General features: G+C 38.0%; 1 protein-coding gene and 1 pseudogene across 1 annotated transcript; one reads left to right on the top strand and one right to left on the bottom strand.

Annotated features, from left to right (window-relative positions):
- Positions 1-798: 798 nt before the first annotated feature.
- On the top strand, positions 799-8,917 carry LOC131774764 (cytosol aminopeptidase-like; annotated as a pseudogene).
- Positions 8,762-16,054, bottom strand: LOC131774763 (wolframin). Its single transcript, XM_059090838.2, has 9 exons — positions 15,995-16,054; positions 14,524-14,912; positions 13,757-14,008; positions 13,023-13,309; positions 12,413-12,585; positions 11,508-11,645; positions 10,659-11,424; positions 10,019-10,205; positions 8,762-9,539 (listed from the first exon to the last, which is right to left on the bottom strand). Exons 2-9 carry the CDS (start codon positions 14,848-14,850, stop codon positions 9,333-9,335), a joined length of 2,337 nt encoding a protein of 778 aa, XP_058946821.2. The 5' UTR covers positions 14,851-14,912; positions 15,995-16,054; the 3' UTR covers positions 8,762-9,332.
- Positions 16,055-16,391: the final 337 nt, after the last annotated feature.

Here is a 16,391-nt window from a genome sequence, read left to right as displayed (position 1 = left end):
GAAGCGCACCGTTGCGTCATTTGTCTTAAGAATAAAAGAGGACTCTCTCTCTGATTATAAGCGATGAGAGACTAACCAATGAACGCCGGTTCTGGATAAAATGAATTTGCCTTATCGAGGATCGACGTACCTACACTGATTTCAAGAAATGAACTGAACTTATTTATTGATTGGCAAAATGATTTCTGATTGGCAAAAACAATTGTTGGTACACTGAGAACTGTGACCCCTGTGACTTCGTGGAGAACCTCCGGCACCATGGCGGAAACCATAATTTTAAACGTATTAGTTACCAAAGTGTAATTATCTCTCAAACCAGTTGGGTTAGCTCTGAACGCAATTTGATCCAAAATTTCAGCCATCTTAGCTGCATAGTTTTTTTTTGTATAGCAGAGGGAGACTCCAAGATTATGCACTCGATCATATTTGAGCGTGCGTCGCTTCTATATAATACCCTGGTACTAAAAGCTGTTCACTATTCTATTGTTATCTGAAAAATTACAGGAAATTAAAATTTAGTTCAGGGGAAGTTGGGTAGCGACAACAAGTCTTGAGCGGCACATCTGGAAAGATGTGCTGATGATAAAAACTGTGGAGATATGCGGTATCTTTTTCATATCTGAATTTTGTTACATTGTGTAGAAATGGGAGAGGTAAAAAGGGAAGTAGGCCAATTTTTCGTCTGTATAAAAGGCACACAATGCACTTTTGAAGGCTCTCTTGACGAAGAGTCACGAACACTAGCGTGACAATCGATTTGACGTGACGTACATTCTTCTCGAGAAGGTCTGGAGTCAAATTAGCTGCTACAAGATGGCGGCTGCCTCTCTATTATTCTGTCGTTCGTCAAGACACCTTTCGTCGAGGATTAGAGAGTTTTGCTCAAAAGTTAGTACTCTAAAAAAAGAACGAAAAAAACTTTTATTCGATAAAATGTGCTTAATGTGTTTCCTGGTTGCATTTCAGGCCGTCATTGAGCCGGGGGGTAGTACTTGGCGTGTTTGAGGTGGACAGAGGTCATGACAAGAAAATCTGATGCGGTCTGATGGAGAAAAATTTCTTCACCGAAGCAGCTAAAAACTTTAACTCAAGAACTTCAGGAAAAGCTCACGGAGATGATCAAATTGTGAGAACTACTTTTTAAACTTTGCTTGAAACCATTTTTGTTTAGTTTTTTTTTTTTAAATGGTCAATAACTTTGTCATTTCGTGACAGTTGGTGTTGGGTGAACAATATTGTATCTAAGTAAGTTCATAGGCACATATCAGGAAAAGAGAAGGTCTTAACGGTAGTTTGACTGTCACTGAAGGCGCTAACCTAGCACTTCACTAGCTTTTGAAGGACCGTTACAGGTCTCACAGGGATACCCAACTAGTATGGAAGGGGACAGAACACAAGGGGGAGAACAGAGCCCCTAAACAATTATATTGTAAGGGGAAGAAAAAACTACTAAGAAATGATATAGGAATTATTGAATGTGTTACGTTGATACCAATAGGTCTCGGGGCTTAAGGGCAACAATTGGCAAATCAAAGACATACTTTGGCATTGAAAGGGTGCGTATTCTTTAAAATGTACTTAGTTCTTTTTTTTAATTTATAAATTTACAACAGACATTGATAAATTATGTTTAATTTGTCCATTTTTTGAAAACCAGTATATTTACTGCTTGCAAAGGATTTTCCATTTAATATTTTTTGATGTGTTTTAAGGTAAAAATAAATTTGTGATAGTGACCATGATTTGTTTAAAACTGTTTCAATACTTAATTGAGGATTACTTTTAGTCCATGAGATTTTTAGGCCGAAAATTCAATATTTTTTTGTTAAGGAGAACCTTTTTTATTTTTTAATGAGAAATTGTTTAATTTTCATGTTGGAAGGGGTAAAAGTAGTATTCTGTTGATGGCGGAGGAAGAGGTGATCGCGGCACTCTGTGCTTTGAAATGTGTCATAAAATATTGCCTTTAATTGTAAATATTTATCTGAGGTAAATAGAATTTTATGTCCACTTGTGGATTCAACTGTGTCCTCTGGTGTTGATTTTGTCTATCAAGAGTTAAACACAGGGAACAGTGAAAGATTATTATATCAAGGGGACAGCTTTTAATTAGAACACAGTCTTGTCAGCAAGCTTCAGTCTTTTTCTTCTTATTCTCTTTCCAGGATTACCCTTGTGTTGTTGTTGTTTGTGGGGTATTCAAAAAGGATATTCAGTCTGATTCAGAGACACGTGAAGAAAGGACTCTTGCAGCACATACAGACAGGCTTCAGGGGGTGAGCTTTCTGGGATAAAGGTATGGTAGCACTTGAAACCAAAAAATTTCACTGTAAATCATGTAACACTCCTATAAAAATTTGGCTTTCTTCCAAACATGAGGATCTTTGTAGCCAATTGATAGTCAGCACCCAAACTAGTACCTATGAGTGAACATGTGCAAACTAAGTCATCGTGCCTTGGATTTTTTTCAGAATTTCTGATTTTCTTTTTAAGAAACTAATTTCAGTTCAATTGAGAAGGCGTCATTTTGTCATTTGTAATCAACCACAAGTCTTAATCCAATTACTTGTAAGCATAGAAAAACCGCAATCAGTAAGCAGTTATGTGATGAGAGGGGGAAGGGAGGGGTTGGTCTATAATGGTACATAATGTATAGTTTTGAACATGTTCAACTTGGTGTTTTTTCTAAGTCAAATATAAAAGTAAAAGAGAACCAAAAGGTGTCTGTTCAGTGGATATGTCTCAGATTCATTGGGCAGTGTTGGCAATGTACCCACATCTTTGTGGAAAATTCTTTTGAAAGGACTTTTCAATGGTACCATTTTGATCGCAGTTGGTGTCAAGGTTCTAAAGAGGACTGTGGAGTGCAGACAGCAGAAGGTAGATACGTTTTCAAGACATCAACCCTTCAAGGAGAAAATTATTATTGATATGGATAGCAGTTGATGAAAGTGCCAGAATGATGTATTTTGTCTTAATGCATAAACCTTTCCATGATTAAAACAATGCAAACATCAGTTCTTGTACCTATTATTTCAGATGCAGGCCGAGGGAGCAAATTTAGCTCTTTTCAGTTCTGGACACATTGAAATCTGCGAAGAAGAAGTGGAAGTGGATCTCCAGCCCCATAAGCATGTGACAGAAAGTGATTGAAGAGGTAAATACCCTCATCTAATAAATTAATTGATAATTATAATATGAAATCAAAGTTTGTAAATTGTGTCAAAGGTGACATGGGTTTTTCTGAGTATAAAAAAATTATTGGAGTGGTTAGGTCTTGTATTTTTCCTGTCTACCCTAAGAAAGTGTGCCATGTAAAAGAGCTAACCTTGTGAAGACTACTTGAATAATAAAGTTAACCCTCTGTCTTTTCTATCCCTGAGGGCGTGGACTAGCATCTAATTTTCTCCCCAAATGATTAAAAATAAGGTCACAAGAATTTAAAGGTTAACGCCCACCACTGAAAGAAGCTCCAGTGGTGGTAAAAAATTTTCCTTCCTCAAGTACCTCTGGAAATGCATAGAGAATAGTATTTGGGAGGAAAACATGCACACTGATGTTAGGGTGTAAAATAGTGAAAAATGCTGTAAATAATGAATTGAAGTAATATGTATCTGGCATTTGTGTTTACATACGACCTATATTTTTTTGTTGTGGATTTTAAACCAAATGTAATCAATTTTTTGGTTTCTTAATGTGTATTGTCATATTACGGCAGACAAGAGGGAGGAAATAAATTTCTATGCCTGGCATAAACTTTGCAGGATGGGTTACTGTTATCTGGAGCACAAAATTTTGCCAGAGAGGCTGATGGAAACAACCATCCAAACCTTTTGACACCAACAGGTCTTTGCTGATAAGCGCTATATCAACAGGTTTGTCAAGATCTAGAAAGTGTGGAAGTGGTGGCAAGGTTATTTAATACACATTTCTCTGTTGCTAAATTCATGTATCTTCATTATGTACTTTACATTTTTAACAGTAGTACAGACAATAGTCTGTGTGACCTTCAATATGTGCATAGTCAACAATAACTTGCATAGCTGTCCAAGCATTATGTATTACATATGTATATCAGAGTTTTGTACATGTCAAACAGGCTGGGAATATGCTTTCACTCTTCCCAAGTGGGATTCCAGTCCACAGAAGGTTAACCTGGCATTTTTTAGGTTTCCCTGGAATAGTTCATAGTTACTGATGTAAACTCCTGAATGTACATTTAGAGAGCTGATTCAGAATTAAGAATGAACGTAAGTCTAATCCAGTAACTGCACGGCTCCTATTTAGTGAATGATAGACATGCTTGGTGGAGAAATGAAATGAATTAAATTGAATGTTAATTTATGGTGGAGTTCTAATCCCATAATAATACTTAACAATAGCACAAGAACTGATAAGTATTGCTTGTTTATTCCAGAAGTTGGTTTTACCAAGTATCTCTGTTCCCTAGGGACCAAAATTGGGCAGAAGAGCACAAGATGGGTGCATTCCTGAGTGTTGGCAAGGGCTCAAGTGAACCAAGTGTTTTCTTAGAAATGAAGTATTCTGGTGCCAAGGAATCTGATTCACCCCCTTTAATTCTTGTTGGGAAAGGTGACTGTTTATTTGATACTTCAGGAATCAGCATGACATTTATACAGTCCTGAACAGAACTCTTCCTGGCAAAATAATTGTTTGTTCAATGGCAATCTTTTCAACCTGGAAAGGTTCAGATAAAAATATTTTTCTCATTCTTGAAATGGGATAAAAAAAGTAACTTAAAAAAAGATGGGATTTAGCAGTGGACATTTCATGAGGTGGCTCTTCTTATCCACTGGTTATAGGTCAATTTGGAATTTAGAATGTTGGTTTTCATGTATATATAAAACAAAGGCATTAGGGATATTTTGCTTTCTTTCTTTTCACTTGTTGATTTGCTGGTGGGTGGATGGGGAAATAGACTAATGGACTGACTTACCAGTTGATTTTAATTAAAATAAAGGGTTTGCTCTTGAAAAAGTATAGAATCGTTTTTGTTTTCTGGCCAGTTGATATTCCTTTTCTCTCCTTACAGGTGTGACATTTGACAGGTGTGTAAATGTTCTTTGAGTTGATCAACAAAAGTGTACAATACTTGAGTTTAAGTTAAGTCACAAATGTCTTGGATATTACTAACACCACATGTTGTTGCTTTGACATGTTGTTGCTTTGACTTTCCTTTTCATAGGGTTTGTTTGAGAAGGGATCAGTGTTATTTATGTCTGTGTTGGCTGCACTTTTGTTTTAATTTTTTTTCATTTCTTTTGTTAGTGGTGGTATCAGTATCAAGCCAGCTGCTGGAATGGGGCTCATGAAAGCTGATATGGGTGGAGCTGCCACTGTTAGTGCAGCATTTGAAGCCATAGCAAGGCTAAAAGTGCCAATCAATGTCACAGCCCTTGTTCCTTTGTGTGAAAATATGCCATCAGGATGTGCTAACAAACCAGGAGATGTCATCACCGCAATGAGTGGGAAGACTATTGAGGTAACTCAATGAAATGGTCTGGGTATATTTACAGATCCCACCATATAAATTTAAACGTTGGTTTGTAATGAAATTGTCATACCTACGATCTAACCTTGTTTTGGGACACAACACCCCAGCTACCCTTACTTTCTTATCACACATTTAAAGACTAACCCATCGAAATAAAATGAGAGAGGTTTTGGGAGCAGAAGAGTCACATTTGTGTGCGTGGAAGGGGCGGTTCTAAGATGTCATACCATATAAAACTAAGAACAACGCAAATCTCGCCCGACGTCGAGGTAATCTAGTTGCGTTATCACGCCCAAAAACCATGGGGTTATGTGAGTATGCCAAAAAAGCCTCAGAATCAACAGAAAAAACGACGAAGGACCGTGCTGAAGAGAGAAGTGAGGCAGGGAAAACGTATCTTTTCTTTTGCCAAAGGAAAGTTGTAAAAAAATCGGTAGAATGTTGAGCAAAAATGGGAAGCTGGAAACAAGACGTTTCCGACTAAAACGGGAGAGTTGGAATCTCTGTAAGTAACGGAGTTCTTTCAGAGCAGTTAACAGTATGTTGGGCGGGGGATGTAGTTCAAGGATACTGAAGGTTTTTTTCTAACTTAAGTTTCGCACATCATGACTTCTAGCCAACTTTTTTCATTAAATGTGCGCGTGGGGTCGTGTGGGTTAGTAGGTGCGTGCGCTATAATTGGTCAATTTAGCGGCCCGTATTTCCCTGTATTTCCGAAGTTTTGGAATCGAAACTCTACCCAGATATAAAAGAAATATCTAACTTACCTCGTCTTCTAGGTCCGTAACGTACAATACCGACCTTGAATTCGCTTAGTAAGAGGTATGTCACCCATTCTTTCGAAGGTTGACAATACTGATGCCGAAGGAAGACTCATTCTTGCCGATGCTCTTTGTTACGCCAGCAAATTCAACCCTTGTGCCGTTATTGATGTGGCTACACTTACTGGTAACTGTCTCGGTCATACTAAGTTTTGTGTCTGTATTATTTCAACAAGGGATTTTATAGAACAGATTAAGATGCGACTCATCTATATGTACTCAACATCCTGTGTCGCTTCAGTCAAAATCTTTGATTAACAATGATACCTCTTTTCCTTTGACCATTGTGGAACCATATAGGAAGTATTGTTGTATAGGTTCATGTAACCAAAATTTGATATAATCACCTATGCTTCAGTACGTTCAGTTCTAACACAGTTTTTTACAGGTGCGATGGATATCGCCTTAGGACAAGGAGCTACAGGTGTGTTTACAAACTCTGCAACATTGTGGCACTGCATTTTTCAGGTAAGAAATTCCGATACTAACATAGCAGCCTTCTTAAGTTTTTGGGAATTCAGTCGAAAACTCTGTTTTTTATGCATTCATCACTTTCACGTTAGAAGTAAAAAATTCCTAACGTTATCCTACTGGTCAGGCTAAAATCAGACTAAATTTAATCGATGGTGTCTTTGGGCGGGGGTGTTAACGGTTTCATTGTAACAAAACAAAGCAGGGCATTCCCTACTCCTCTGAAATGCGCATACACCACAGCCTTTCCTTTAGAATTTCTAAGCTCATTAAATACCTTTTAAAGTTTGTCTGTCAGGAAGCCTGGCTAAACCAGTGTTTTGTTTAATTGTACATTCAGGCTGGGTTCGATTGCGGGGAGCGAATGTTGCGCATGCCATTATACAAACACTACACCGAACAGATACAGTCCGACGTGGCTGATTTAAGAAACACTGGAAAAAAGAGGTAAGATGGAAGAATTGAAGATGGGTGGGAATTGGGAGAAGAATGGAAGAAAATGGGTGATGGAACGTGACTCTGGAAATAGAAGGAGTGGTTGGATTGTTATTACAAAGGAAGCTGTTGCATTCTATAAAGAAACGCTGTCGATGAGACGGATATCACAAGAACTCAGTTACATAGTTTAATAAAGAGAAAGGAAATTCCGAGCAATCTGTAGCATTCGCTGCCTCTCGTTTCAGAAGTAATAGTGCTTGAACCATTACTTAATAGAACAGTTTGTATTTATTTTATTGTGAGACCGAAAGTGTTACTAAGCGCGTTCTCCACGCCTCCACGATTGATATTTTAACCAAGTTTAGGTAAATAAGTGTGTGTTATTTGACCAAACGTGAGATCAAGATGGGTAAACATTGGCCGAGTCCTTTTTTCGCGGGTGATCCAGTGCCCTCTCGCCCGCTCGGGTTGCCAATCAGAATGCTTCATATTGCCCACGGGCGCTGCCAGCTGTATAATAACCATTTTTTCTGTTTTGTTAGGTCAGCTGGATCGTGTACTGCTGCAGTTTTCCTCAAGGTAATTGTGAATCACGGTTCAAGTGAACCTCTCTGGGCAGAGAAGATAATTAAGGGAAATTTGTGTTGAGAATTTGACTTTGAATACAAGGTTATCTGAACGCTGTAATTTTTTTTTGTAGGAGTTTGTTGACGCTAAACATTGGGCTCATTTTGACATCGCCGGTGTGATGGACAACAGTTCGAATGCTATCCCTTATCTCAACAAAGGCATGTCAGGTAAGGTGATACCGGAAACATTGACATCATTGACCAGGGAGAATATTGCGTACATTGCGTACATATTTCACCCAGATAGGAAAGGATAATTCATGAGGTTTATGAGACCCTTCGGGTCCTGGGCATTAGACCCCAGCGAAGGCCCCAAAGCATTAATGCGCCCGTTATCAAAACCGGTAATTTAGTCAGTAACTTTTCTTGTCTTCTCTTGTCGATGAAGAGTTAAAAGGTAGATTTTAGAGAAGTCCATACTCTTATCTTATCACATTACACGATATCATATTCTTTACTTTACTTAATTTCTTTTAGGTCGACCAACAAGAGCCCTTGTGGAAATTGCTAGAAAACTCGCAGTCAACAACTTGGATTAAAGGACTGAATTCAACCTGAAGAGAGCATGTCACATTACTGAATATGTTTTCGTGAGAGAGTTTGGCAGAATAAGGAAAATAGAACATTCACCCATGATTTTACACCACTCTTCTTAGTAGCACGGAAAAAAAAGGTTCACGGTTGCACAAATCAAATCCTGTGGGAGAAAAATACTTTTGGAAGTTTTTATTTTATTGTTCCGTGAACAAATTTGGCCGCGAATCACTCGGGTGTAAATGTTCATGGTGGTATGTTTTAAATCCTAAAGACTGTCACCAGCCGGGTTTGAACTATAACGCAAAACCCAACATGCTTCATTAAAGAACACAACAATTACCAACAAAAATTTTATTAACTTCGAAGAAGACTTTGATTATAGGCTTTGAATCTAATATGTCTTTAGAACAGCAGTTGCGCCGCAAAGTAATATGAAACTGAACATCTAAGTAAATAATAACGGAGGAGTAGACTTAGGATAATAATGAATTACTATTTAAAATAATGCAAACTTAATAATTAAATACTTTTTTCAAACCTGATAATAACATATATTTTTTCTGAAGCATCAATCATTAGATCAAGATTTTCCTCTTGAAAATAAGTCGGAGCTTTATTGAGAGACTAAAAAGAACGGTGATATTGTTACCTTTTCTTCCAATAACCTTGGGCAACTGCTTCGCACGGTTACTAAAATATTCAAGTTGACTCTTGCAGGTGCCTTTTCGTGCAAACATGGCCTCTCTGGAGAGAAAAGACCTTTCTATGAACGGGGTCAACTATTCAATACCCTAGAGGCTCTGATACCCTGTTATGATTAAGTACCCAGAGACTCTAGCACCCTTTTCTATTCATTACCTTAGCGTACCCTACTTAAGTGGTTGGAACACACTAATCGTCTATCACAACAGCTAGGACTATTTAGTCATCGTCGTGTTCATCTCTCTCAGTTACCAAGGGAGTCATAAAGAACTGGGCCATGAATCTGCCTGAGTCACGCAATCCTTCATATATGTCGTCACGCCCCAGTCCAATCCGTGGTTTGACCTTAACGCCGTCGATATAAAGTCTCTTGGCGCTGACAGTCACGTAAGGCGGACCGTTTTGTAAGCGTCCTTCAAATGTGATCTGGGAAAGAAAATACAGAACAAGGACACAGTGATGTATCACTGCTGTAATAGGGGGGTGGGGGGGAGGTGCACAGGAGAGGCAAGTTTGCAGGCTTTTACAGTACATCGGTTTTATCTCGAACTTCCTAAGGACAGCTAAAATGGTCCTCGATAACAAGGGCAAGACAATAGTAATATAATTATGGAGGTCCGCGCCTAGACACGCGTTCATAGTTCGACATACCTGGATGCTGGACTGCACTGCCAATAATTTGCAAGCAAAGCGACAATGCTACAGAATTCAGATCATCTGGGGCCATGATAGCCATGAGCTCATCAGTTTCAGTAACGTCAAATGTTACCCTCGTTAAATTAAGCCTACAACCACTCCTAAACTGAACTTAATTTGTCAAACTTTCAGAGTGAGAGCTCTATAGTAGAAAGGAACTAAGGACTGTGAAAGGAAAAAAAGACAAAATTTGAACGTCGTTGTTATACCTGTGTGTATTTTTGTAAAGTGACCATGGAATGATAGAAGCGATGCTTCACTGTAACTTGAATCACTTCACTGCTGTGTGACTTGGAATCCGTCATGTTCACCCCAACAGAAAACGTGTACCTGTCAAAAGTTTTAAGGTGGCACGGTCCTCTCGCCCTTGGGAGCCATGAGCTTTTCTGAGGAGAACTAAGGACAAAATGAAAAAAGAGAAAAACGTTGAAATTTTTGAGTGAATGCATGGGGAAAAATATATAATCTGAGGAGTCAGTTTTGATTTTGCGGTTGGATACAATCAGCTTGGCTAGAGAGAGCTAGCTGGGGAGTTAGAAACACAAGAAACTTCTTCCAGAGCGCAACTGAACTTTTGAGAAATTAACGTAAAGTTTTCACAGCAGTTTCGCATCTGGGGATAAAACGAGAATTGTGCTAGGTGTCCATACATACCACGCAACAATATTTCAGCAATAAATTACCACAAGAGGCGTAACATTGTGACGATTTACGCCTAAGTTTTCTCTTACAAGCATTTTTTTTTTGTGCTTTCAAACAGAAGTTTAAGGAGAAAGTTAAAAATATTCCGAAGGTGGTTGAGTAGGGGCCCAAAAGAAATTGTGAAGGGGGGGGATTAACAAGTCTAACCTGACAATATTGTCATCTTCTTCTCCTCCAAGGAGGCACTTGAAAGTCGGCCGCAAAAACACAGGCAGGAATGCTAACAGGCGTCTGAAACGATTTTCCAGTGAGGTTACCTTGACATAAGCCACAGTTCCAGTCCAGTTCACTGACTCACCCTGAAATTCAGAGCACTGTATCTGTACTGATGCCATGTTCACATTTTCACTTTCCCTGGCCTCCAATCCACAAGTTTTGGAATACTCTGCCCAAGTCAAGGGCTTTGGGGAGCCATATAGAGAAGGGACAAAATTGACAAAAACAATAGGGACCAAAAGGCAAAACACCGCTAGGCCTGCCACGATCATTAGCAGTTTCTTCTTGCGCTGGAGTTTGCCCGAATAGGGAATTTCCATTTTGGAGTAATAGAAGAACACTGATGTAACTGCGAGGATGATTGCAGTAACAGCAAGTTTCAGAGCGATGTCAAGAGTCATAAACCACTTCAAGAAATAAGTGATTGTAAGACCAACGGTGAATAGGAACAGAAAGGGTAGCATGGTGACAAAAATGACCCACCCCACCGTGGCACGAAGCAGGCTCGCCCATGAGGTGAAATGGAATAATTCAGTAAAAAGCTGACACCAGAGTAGGCACACTGCGTGTGGGACAAGTACTTTATATATGCCTCGCCAAGAGTGACGACCCGCCATGATGATGAGTAAAACAAGGATGACCACGTGAAGTAGGGAGGGGAGGCTGATTGCTAATTCCAACCCATAGGGAAGTGGCACTACACAGAAAAACGGAAAAAGCAAAAAGTTAAAACCAACATACTTTATAATCAAGTAACACTGAGTGGCAAGTGATACTTACCCCTAGAAATAGGATAGCACAGGACACCCAAGACTCTTACATTCTCCATGCTTCGTAACCCAGTTGTCATTAGTTTAAGGAGAATAGTGTACAATGCATAGTCATCATATTTGTCAGGCAAACCTCTGAAAGATGAAACTAGTTCAAATACAAGCACAGTTAGAAAAGGATAAAACTACTAACAACTTGCTTCAAATCCCACAATATTCCAACAACTACTATCAGTTTAACATTTTATCATTAAGACAATCAAATACATGCATTAATCTTTTGATTATGGGGTCATCATTTTTCTACATAAGCAATTGAATGACTGTCCCAAATTACTATCTGCAACCAATCAGAGGATGGGAAATTTGCATTGTTTAAAGAACTCAAGTGCAAGATGTATTAAAGGTTTTTTTCATTGCTGATAAAGTGCAGACTGAAGCACCTCAAAATCCAAGTGGGCTAGGGAAGGAGATAGAAGGATATGTACTCCCTGAAAACTTTGCAGGGAATTTTTATCCTAATTGACAACAAAATATTAATTTTTTTTTCACTGCCATTTCAGACCTGACCCAAAAATTATTACTAGCACTATTTCAAGATTTTTTGGAACAGCTATGATGGAAGAAGAGCCTAATAAACTTATACCATGGAAAAATATTTATAATTTCTTTTAACTAAATTTTATTATTTTAAGACCAATAAACTAGATGAGCATGCAATCTCAGAATGCAAATGACTACAGTTAAAATCAATACAATGAATTATAATCAGGAAAAAAAAACAGCTCCATACAAGTAGGATCAGCCATACCCTCTAGTAAGCTACAGATCTACCTAAATCTTGGACAAAATTTGTAAGAGAATTCACATAAATTCCATATTTGAGTATACCAATAAAAACAGGGTCATGTTCACCTGTAAACAAGAGAGCCACCAAAGACATTTCAGAACATGGGATCCATTGCTTGTCACAAAGTGGAAGAACTGCTACTGTTATCAGCAAAACAATGAAAAAATACACATACGGAGCTGAAGATTTCCATATAAATGTCCTTTCTGTCTCTTGTGCATCAAGTCTTGGATCAAATCTAGACAAAATTATGAAATTAAATAAAATTATTATTGCATAACAGAATCATGTGGTTACTTCATTTACATTTAAAATAAATGGTAGATGGAGCTGTTAGTAGAAAATAACAACTATATAACGTCATGCAATATTGATTTTTACAATTACATTAAATGGATCTTAATATCATTATATCATGGGGATTTTTTTTAACATCACAATAATAACATGCAGTTACAACATACAGCCCAGCCAGCTCATCAATAAGTTCTTTAGAGCTAAGTATTAGGTAGAACATTAGACCATGGGATTGGAATCAGCAGGGGTGTGAGTTCTTTCTTACAGGAGCCATTAATTTCTTTTGGTCCCCTTTGTTACTTTTTTCTTCAACAATACAAATCAAAACAACCTCCAAGACTAGCTGGAAAAAAAAAGACAGCTGAGAGAATCACTTACTTTTTCATGAGCTCTGCAACACTCCGTAGCTGCCGCAGAGCTTCTCTACCATAAAACATTTGAAGTGAGAACACCACCAGAGATATGAATGCAATATAGAACACAACCAGTGGGACAAGAAACCACAGAAAATCTCCAGTAAGATGGTTGTAGATGTACAGAAGGAACAGCATGTGTATTTGAGATGTTGGAATCAAGGACTTCAAAAAACTTGATCCTTCCTTTGAAATCTTCACAAGAAGGAAATGTTTGGCATATTGGAGGGATTGCTGTGGAAACTGCACGACCTAGATGAAGGTGAGAAACTGACATTAAAAATAGAGCAGAAAATGATACAACACTTACCTGATAATTATCACTATCATCCATTCTCCTAACAAAGTCCATACAAGCTGTTACAAAGTGTGCTTATAGCAACTTTGTTCTGAGTTTTTTAAGTTGTAAGTGTTACAAAGAGAAGTATGCTCCAGAAAATGTATAATTTCTACTTCTGTCATTCAAAAGTTATACATTTACCAATAAAATTGTAAGAATTAAAGAGCAGGAAGATTCTAAATTTAATTAATTAAATACTCACCCTGGGCCTGAGATGTCTTCTTTGTGATAAATGAATAACACTTAATAAAAATAAGAGCCTGAGATGACAAAAACCCCAAAAGTTACTAATCAATAATACAAGACAGTCACCACTGGACTTGTAGAAATGACTTTTAAATGCTAGGTGTGCTACATACCTTTTCTAGTACAGAAGCTTTTTGAAATTTCTCCATGTCCTCTTTACTGAGCAGGGTAACAACTTCTGGTACTTCACCCCTAGCATATGCCAAAGCTGTATCCTTCATCTCACTCAGAGTGAATTCATTCTGTCCACCAACTGTCAAAGCATTCATCAACAAGCTCATGAGGCTTAAATCTTGTTTTATCTCTTCCTGGTCTTTCTCTAAATCTTCAGTGGAGGTGGTTTCCTGACTTGCAGTCTCTTTTTCCTACAAAGTCCATGTATAATTACCAAAACCTATAAATGATTGATATTTTCTCACGATCATCCAGATATCCCAGCAAACCAACACAAACTTTTTGACCTGTTGTACTTTTCTAAACTAAGGAATAAAGCTCAAATTCAAAATGGTTAATTTTGACAAATTATGAAAGCAGTAGACCCCCTAAGTGGGTTATTGCACTGTTTAACAGATAGAAAGTGGGGTCTATTGATTTTATAAAATAACTATGGCTTTTATACCAGTGCAAAAAATAATAGGTTTTTGACCAGTCAGGGTGGTTATAGTTTCTCAGTTGTGTTATAAAATGTAATAAACCTTTCATAACATGGATGGGTCAATCTGCCCAGGCAATGAAACAATTAATCTGCAAAAATCAACTAATAGTACAAAGCACCTGGGTTGTATATAGGGGTCTGTGTTAGAGCCATATAATACAGTTACCAATCTTGTTGAATAAATTCCAAATAATTTATTGAAAATCACCTAATATTAATCAGTACCTTAAGTTTTGCCTCTGCTTCTTTCAGAGCCTCATCAATATCTTGAAGAGCAAGCTTGTCTTCATCATTCTTTTTCAAAGAATTATAAAGAACTTCTACAGCATATTGAAGTCTTTTGTCCTCCTCTTTTGTATTGACACACCACACCACTTCATGTTCATTCTCTGCATTGATTCCATCTCTGTCCTTTAGACATTTTGCTAAGATAGCTGTGGCTTTCTTGTCTCCTCGTTTGGAAATTCCAATTAAAATGTTAACTGCCTCTTCTTTTTTGTCCAGGGCTGATGATTTTAGCAGCTCTTCAGCCTGTGATATTTTTCCTTCCATGGTCAACAGTGTGAGATATAACTGGATTTCTGAATGTAAAATGCAGCTAAAATCCCTGAAACCTGTTGATCAAAATTCAAACCTGTAACCTAACTGACAAAACTTTTCTTAAAAACTATGTACTAGAGCATGAACAATAGATGAAAATTGATGATCAGAACCTCAATCAACAACAACTGAGTATAATTAGTTAATTGGCCTCGACTGACATCAGTCAATTAATGACCAATTAATAATCACACAGAAGTAGTCACAAACTTCATCAATTGACCATCACTGATAGCGTTCATGATAAATTCCCGCCTTGTGAGTGTATGCAAAGTGAATATAGTTCTTCAGTGTTTGGTGGAAATGTTTGAGATGAGATAACCTTATTCATCATTATGGTTCCAGGACACAAATATGTCCAGGCACAGATAAACACACCAATTGCTATTGTATAAACCTAGAGTCAGAATTACCCAAGCCTTGTGCTTTACAGCTCATAGGAGCTGCAGTTTTCCCCTTTCAGAACTTTCGGTGAAATATGAAGTACGTGTAGGTTACAACTAAAGTGCAAAACCTTTCAGGAAATGAAATACATCTCGGCGAAAACATACAGGAAAATCTTTGCCACACCTAAACGTTTAGTGATATGGATATAACAAAAAAAACTGCAATTGGCTCGCGACAAATACTGATAATTTAAATCTGTCACTTTGTCATTTAATCAGCCTATGTCACTGTGCTGGTATAGATAGAAAATACTCCACATGTTCACATAATGCATGTTGATGTCGCAGCTCAAATTCCTTTTCTGACAAAATTTCTGTTCCAACAGTCAACATCTTCATCGCGTCTTCATCATTATTGTCCACCTTCTAGAACCACCACATAAACTTGCATCATTGAAGAACATTTTAAAAACAAATGTTCCAGCGAACACATTCAACCTAGAGGTTGATGACTCCCCGGTGCATCTATGCGTCCCATGACGAATACGTGAGATCGAGCTAGCTGTTTGTCTTGACAGAACTAACTCCTTTGTCCCCGTTCTTCTACATCAGTATCATTCATATTAGCAAAATTAGGAAATTCAGATGTCATAATCTTATACAGAGGGCAATCAGGGGTTACAACGGTTTATGAACTCGTTTTCACTTACCCTCAGTTACTACATAAACAACGATTCTGCCATGTTGCTTCTTAATTTCCAGCAATTTGGTTGTCACGCCAGAGAGTATTGCGTGACAGACGGACTGGCTAGGCGCGATCTTGTTGACGTGTTGTTTGTAAATGGATGTCGTGGTGGAAGTTTGCTACGTGACGTCTAACAAGTGACAATTTACAAATGTGAGAAAATCCCTTGCCTGCAGACTTGGCGTAAATTTTTGGCGCTTTCCAGGTTTAGAAGGCAAGCGCGAGTTACGCGCAAAAAATGCCACATTTACAAGCACAGCACTTGTTCAGCACCTGAATCCTTCCCACCATCCAAACGGATGTTAGAATGACAGTCCCGAGCCAGAATGGGGAAGAGAATTAGACATTGTTATTGAAGGTGA

Source organism: Pocillopora verrucosa, chromosome 1 (assembly GCF_036669915.1).
Source record: "Pocillopora verrucosa isolate sample1 chromosome 1, ASM3666991v2, whole genome shotgun sequence".
In the NCBI taxonomy this organism is placed as follows: Eukaryota; Metazoa; Cnidaria; class Anthozoa; order Scleractinia; family Pocilloporidae; genus Pocillopora; species Pocillopora verrucosa.
This window is presented reverse-complemented; position numbering and strand designations above follow the sequence as displayed.

Coding starts and splice junctions, on each gene's coding strand:
- LOC131774763 (XM_059090838.2), bottom strand. CDS start 14,850: ATGGAAGGAAAAATATCACAGGCTGAAGAGCTGCTAAAATCATCAGCC. Junction 14,009..14,523: donor AAGCAGAGGCAAAACTTAAG/GTACTGATTAAT, acceptor TGGACTTTGTAG/GAAAAAGAGACTGCAAGTCA. Junction 10,206..10,658: donor GAAGATGACAATATTGTCAG/GTTAGACTTGTT, acceptor TTTTGTCCTTAG/TTCTCCTCAGAAAAGCTCAT.